This window comes from Benincasa hispida, chromosome 11 (genome assembly GCF_009727055.1).
Source record: "Benincasa hispida cultivar B227 chromosome 11, ASM972705v1, whole genome shotgun sequence".
NCBI classification, from domain to species: domain Eukaryota; kingdom Viridiplantae; phylum Streptophyta; class Magnoliopsida; order Cucurbitales; family Cucurbitaceae; genus Benincasa; species Benincasa hispida.
Window position 1 is genome coordinate 2261185 of NC_052359.1, and position 6543 is coordinate 2267727.

The 6543-nt window shown below is 31.3% G+C and overlaps 1 protein-coding gene across 2 annotated transcripts; it reads left to right on the plus strand.

Annotated features, from left to right (window-relative positions):
- The first annotated feature begins 1442 nt into the window (after window positions 1-1442).
- On the plus strand, window positions 1443-5702 carry LOC120089811 (novel plant SNARE 11). Of its 2 annotated transcripts, none has more exons than XM_039047214.1 (9): window positions 1443-2181; window positions 2357-2449; window positions 3507-3600; window positions 3718-3755; window positions 4327-4415; window positions 4756-4835; window positions 4965-5189; window positions 5278-5362; window positions 5497-5702. In XM_039047214.1, the coding sequence occupies exons 1-9, from the start codon at window positions 2105-2107 to the stop codon at window positions 5502-5504; spliced, it is 789 nt and encodes a 262-aa protein (XP_038903142.1). In that variant the 5' UTR covers window positions 1443-2104; the 3' UTR covers window positions 5505-5702. The 2 variants fall into 2 exon arrangements, with proteins under 2 accessions (XP_038903142.1, XP_038903143.1); XM_039047215.1 differs by having other exon boundaries at window positions 1443-1711.
- The last annotated feature ends 841 nt before the right edge of the window (window positions 5703-6543 follow it).

The following is a 6543-nucleotide window of genomic DNA, read 5'->3' on the forward strand; positions in this document are numbered from 1 at the left end:
GGATCGATTTCTTATTTGAAGAACCAATCAAAACCGAACGAAACCAGTGATATATATATATATATATTAAAATTTGACATTTTTGTTTTGTTCTTGCCATTTTTCTACATCAAAAAACATACATGTATATATAATATCATAATTAAAATACAATATAATAATTAAAATATTTAAAAGTTCCTAATGAAGAGTTTATTTTTAAGGGTGTATATATATATAATAGCCCAATTTTAATTTAAAATTAGGACACATTCAAAACAAAGTGGAAATAAAAAACAAAAATATTAGAAAAAAAAAAGAAAATTCCAAAAACTAATAACCAAACCGATAATAAACTGATCCAAATAAAATTAATATATTGTTATGTTCTTTATCCGACATTGGTTTGAATTTTTTTTTTGTAAAGCTGATTGGTTTAGTTTAATTCTTGATTGACTCCAAAATCGATAAAATCGAACGGATTATCACCCCTAATCAATAGCACAAAGAAAAGCTTAATACAATAGTTTGTTAAATGATAATCTCTCATTTCATTAACAATTGGCTCTAGATTTTTTTTAAAGACCACTTCCCTTAAAAGTGTTTGGAAAATAAATAAATCATTTCAATTCAGATTTAGTAAATATTAAAATGAACGATAAATATCAATTTATACACCTAAATTTCGAGGATTATATCACTTAAATATTGAACTAATAATTATATCAACTTAAATTATGAATTTTTATAAAATGTATCAATTTATTTCGATCGACCAATATCGTGAAAAACTTAATAATATAAGTCAATTAAACTCCTAAATTTATCATGAACCAATCAATTAGGACATTTGAAAATCATTCTTACATTAATTCTCAAGTACATGTAGACTTCTTTTAATGTTGATTTTTAACAAAATGGACAATTAAGATAAATGTATAGATGATTTTCAAAGAATTTAAAGGTCTAATTTGATTCATTTATAGTTTATGGATTTAATTGATATAAATATAAATTTCATATGAAGTTTTTCTAAATGATATGTCAGTAAATTGATACATTTACAAAAGTTTAAAGAATATAAATTGATATAATTACTTTTTTATGATTTAAATTAATATAATATTTGAGATTTAGGGATATAAATGGATAATTTTTCTAAAATTAATGGATGATAAATCCACATGCATAATATACTACTTGAAATTGAAACACTTCCTAATTTTCATATTTTATTAGACCTAATAAAAGAAATGCACGATATTTAAAAAACAAAAAAGAAGAAGCGCGTGGAGCTACGCGTTGTCTAGTGCGATTGATTCTAATTTCTGACCCCCCAACAAAGAAAAACAACCATTCCAGTTATTTATTGGCCCAAAATTACGGGACCCAAAAAAAAAATTTATTTTTATTTTTTCTTAAAAAATATAAAAAAATCGAAACTTCATCTCCTCTGTTTCTTGAGAGCCAAAAACCCCCCTCTCCCCTTCGCTTTCTTCTTCCCCTTCCTCTCTGTAAACCCAACAACAAAAAAAAAAAAAAAAAAAAAAAAACCCCACAAAAGAAAAAAAGCCCCATTTTATATTATATTCGATTCAAGATCTTAGGGGAAAAAAAAATCCAATCAAAATCAAGTTTTCCTGTACAATACATTGGAGGTTTTTGTGTAAATCACGAGGCGGAGCTGTTTGTTGTGTGTTCCATTATAAGGGGAAGATTCTGAAAGGAATTGGTTCGTGGGTTTTCTTCTTAGATCGTCATTTTGACCTGCATTGTTCAGATCTCTCTGAATTTGGGTTTCATTTTTTTTTTTTTTTTTTTGGATCTGTTGGCTGATGTTTCGAAGTTTTGGCTTCGTTTTATCAATTGGGTGTTTGCGAGAGATGATGAATGTGTGAGATGATGATGATCTGATTGAATTCGTTTGTTATTTTCGGTTCGCATTGGTATTTGTTTGTTGGGTTTTTCGCCATTCACATTGATTAATCGGATTCTGAGAATTTCGGGAGGTGGGAGCTTAAGATCTTGAAAAAATTGTTAAGATTTTAGCTATTGTAATGTGCCTTAGTCTCTGAGGAGGACAAGAATCGGTGTATTTTGTTTCTTGGAGGTTTGAATTTTGAAGATGGATTCCTTATCTTCAATCAGCGAGGAACTTGCAGACATCGAGGGGCAAATCAATGATATCTTCCGAGCTCTGTCGTAAGGATTCTTTGATTCTTCATCCCCCGTCAACTCTGTTCTAGAAACTGCCGTATTTTCGCTCATTGCTGTTTTTTTAAATGATGGGTTTGCATGAACTTTGATTAACATTTGCCGTGAGCTTGTTTTATGAGCTTAAACCTCAAATTTGGCCTTGTTTTTGTTATATCTACAGAAATGGATTTCAGAAGTTGGAGAAGATTAAGGATTCAAATAGGCGGAGTAGACAATTGGAAGAGTTGACGGATAAGATGCGAGAATGTAAGAGGTATATCACATCTGATTCTTCCTTTGTAATCTACTTTCGATGGTGTCTGCATATTCTCTACTGGAATTTCTTCCAATAGTTCAAGTTCTATCAGAAGGTGTTTCTGAATTTTAAATCTCTCCACCTCTTTTGGGCTGTGATTGTGTGAAGGAAATGTCTTAAAAGATATTCCCTCAAGGCTCGCCTTGAGACAAGGCTCAAACTATTAGCTTTGGAATGTTTGCCTTATTTGGATCGTGCGAGGTTTATGCCTCTTAAGCAGAGGCTTGTTTAGCTTATTGATAACTAGAGGAACTATATAAGTCTCAATTTCCTAAAAGATGTAAAGTTTCCTTGTATATGGGATGCTAATATATTGTGAGTTGTATAATTCCACCTTTAAGTTTTACTACTTTTACTACCTAGGTTTTGATTAACATGGATAACAATAAATTTAAAAAATATGTGGACCCTATTAGTCATAATAATGATGTTAAGAATGAACTTTTATAATCTATATTTAAGAAATAGGTATGATGTCTAAATATGTATATATATTTTTTGTACTTTCGCACCAATATGTTTAGTAATAACTGATTATTATACATATTTATACTTCGTTTATATGTATGTGTGTATATATGTGCATGTATATATTAAATTGTAATCAAGGTCTCATTCTATCTCAAGGCTTACACCTTGCTTGTTTGAGAGGGAACCCATTGAATTTGTATTTGAAATCACTGTTTTCTTTAAGTTCAATTCTACTCTACCCCTTGGTATATGACAATGAATAAATGGGTAACTATAGCATTTAATATGGATTTTTTTCTTAGTTAATAATCCTTGGTCATTCTTGGATGGAGAACATTGGGCAGTCTGTACATTTCGTTCTTGTATCTTGAAGTTTCTGGACTTGGTCAACAATATGCTATTAAACAATTCACCTGTATCATTCATTCATCTTTAATTAAAATTCTTTTTAATCTTGATGATGGTGGCTCATCATTAAAGATATAGTTCCTTTGAATTGTTCCTGTTTCTTTTGGTAAACACTTTCTGTTTATTTCTTTTACAGGCTTATTAAAGAGTTTGACAGAGAAGTCAAGGATTTAGAAGGCAGGAATAATTCTAACACTAATAAAATGCTGAGTGAGAAAAAACAGTCTATGGTGAGACATGAACTTTGAATTCTTTGTAAAGGAGTTTTCTTTTATTATTTCAGAAATGTTCCTTCTTATTTCTGTTGTGTAGTGTATAGTTATTAAATATTCTGTATCTCTATGCAGATCAAAGAGTTGAACTCATATGTTGCCCTTAAAAAGCAGTAAGATTCAGTATCTATTTTCAACTTTGTTATTTGGTTCATTTGTTAGTTAAAGCTAATTCCATGAATATTGGTTACATTTCTTCAAAAGGTGTTCAGTACTGTCGCTTATTTCCTTGTCATTAATATATCTTTTTCGTTTTCATTTGACTGACTTAAATATCTCTGTTCTTCTTCTAGTCTATTCACTGATTTTCTTTTGTTCTCCTCGAATGAGTTAAAACAAATGTATTTGGTTGCCTATAAGAACTTATTTTCTTAATTTGACTCAGGTTCCTTTCCCTAACCCTAACCCCCGCTTAATACAGTTGAAAAGTATTTGCTTTGACTCGGGAGCTGATGTAATGAACAAATGTCATTTTACTTAGTTGGAAACCTTTCTTTAGTAGGGTTTTCGTGGGCTTGGTTTTTTGTATGCCTTCATATATATTTTTTCATTTTTTTTCTAAAAAGCAATGGTTTCTATAAAAAAAAAAAAATTAACAAATAACATAACACATCAACATCAACAACTCTATTTATATATGAAATCGTTTATCATCAATAATGGTTGTTGTTGATGACGATGCAGACATGCAAGCACTCTCGACAACAAGCGTATCGATCTCTTTGATGGACCTGGTGAAAGTTATGGGGAAGAAAATGTGTTGCTAGCTTCAAGTATGCATATTTGGTTTTTGTTATTTAGTTCATGATTGAAACCATTTCTGAACATTATTACTGTAATATATGAGCTGAAGCCTGAAATACTATAATGGGCAAAAAACTGAATATTCTGGTCCAAATGTTAATTGGTTTCAGCATAGGTTTCAAATGTTTAAACCGATAAGTGAGTTCGACCACTTCTGGGCTCACTTATGACCTATATGATGTCTGCTGTAGTAATAGCAAAATGATTTAAACTGAAAAAAAGAAGTTGCAATGACACAACATTACTGCTGATGTGAAACAAAGTTGTATAAGAAAATTACTAATGTATAGGCTATTTATGTTATTGCAGATATGACAAATCAACAATTGATTGATAAAGGAAACAGGATGATGGATGAGACCGATGAAGCAATTGAGAGGTCAAAAAAGGTTAGTTTGTCTTTGGCATTGCATTCTTTCTATTCGATTTTAAATCGTAACAGATTTCAAATGTACAAAATTGTCAGCTTGTTAGCCTTTGAAATAAAATGATATGTGGTGGTTCTATGTATACGATAGGTAGTTCAAGAGACAGTGAACGTGGGAACAGAGACAGCAGCAGCTCTGAAGGCACAGACAGAGCAAATGAGCAGAATAGTGAACGAGCTCGACTCCATACATTTCTCACTGAAGAAAGCCTCAAAACTTGTGAAGGAATTAGGGAGACAAGTTGCAACTGATAAGTGTATAATGGCCTTACTCTTCATCATTGTCCTTGGTGTCATTGCCATTATCATTGTCAAGGTACCTACCATTTTCTCATTCTTCTTTCTTTCTTTCTTTCTTTCTACATTTAGCTGAACATTTCTGGTTCTGTATTCCTCCTCCTTAGCTGGTGAATCCAGATAACAAGGACATTCGGGACATCCCGGGGCTGGCACCGCCCGTTCAGAGTCGAAAACTGCTTTGGAATTCCGGTTAGAAACCTGAGTTACGAAAAAGAATCATCATTCATATCCTGAAACTCACTCACTCACTCTTCTGTGAATGATCTGCAGCTTAGCCAGCTTCTTTCATTATACCTATGTGAAATTGTTCTAGCCTTTTGTAGATTTGTGAGATAATAAGCTCTGATGGGCTGAATGAAGGAAAGGGAAGGGGTTTGTTGACTTCATTCAAACATAATATAGGCAAAAGGAGGGGGGACAGCTTAGCCAGGTTCTTTCATATACCTATCCAAATTCAAAATTCTTACTCTTTACTTTAATATAGCTACAAATTATATTCACTCTTATTAATTGGTACAAATTATATTCACTCTTATTGAGTCCCCTGCTGTCCTATCCTTGAGATTTTATTGATTTTTATGTATGGTCCTGTCTTGTATAATGTAATCTTAATCACTCATATATTCTATCATTTCGTCTTATGTTCGGGGAGTTAGTTAAAGTATCTTTCTGATTCGTGTAGTTTAGGTTTCGTTCCATTTTAGTCATTACATTTTTAATAAATCTTAAATTTAGTCTTTGTACTTTAAATAGATCCTAAATTTAGTGTGGCAAACTTAACTTTTATTGAGATTGGTCAAGTAATAATTATACTTTTCATGTAGTCAATATATATGCACAGTTGATAAAGGGATTGCTAGATATATTTGGGAAAGGTCGATTAACTAACTACATAGACTAATTTTAAGTTTTATTGAAATTGTACATTTAAATACAAGGACCAAAATGGTATTTTAACATCGAAAACCGTCCTATCGGTTTGGGTTACGAACTAACATTGAAAACTGACCTATCGGTTTGGGTTGGTTCATAGAAACTGCTATAATGAATTGGCCATTGAACAAAATTCAGAATGTGAGGGTTGAAATTTATACTCTTGAAAGATCAGGGACAGAATTGAAAAAAACACCAAAACATTAGGGGGTTAAACATATCATTAGCCTTTTGGTTTATAATAGGTTTGTTTATCCTCATCTTTACTAGCACTTTAGGTTAGATCATAAAACATTACATCCTTTTTATATCTAACCATTTTGAAAAGGTTAAGGTTTTGACATACCAAATTGGACCTTAATTAATCATTTTTATACTATGGGGGTAAATGATCATATCATGGTTTTACTCCATGAAAAAAGCCATATAATGGTTGA

Coding starts and splice junctions, on each gene's coding strand:
- LOC120089811 (XM_039047214.1), top strand. CDS start 2,105: ATGGATTCCTTATCTTCAATCAGCGAGGAACTTGCAGACATCGAGGGG. Junction 2,182..2,356: donor GATATCTTCCGAGCTCTGTC/GTAAGGATTCTT, acceptor TTATATCTACAG/AAATGGATTTCAGAAGTTGG. Junction 4,416..4,755: donor AAATGTGTTGCTAGCTTCAA/GTATGCATATTT, acceptor ATGTTATTGCAG/ATATGACAAATCAACAATTG.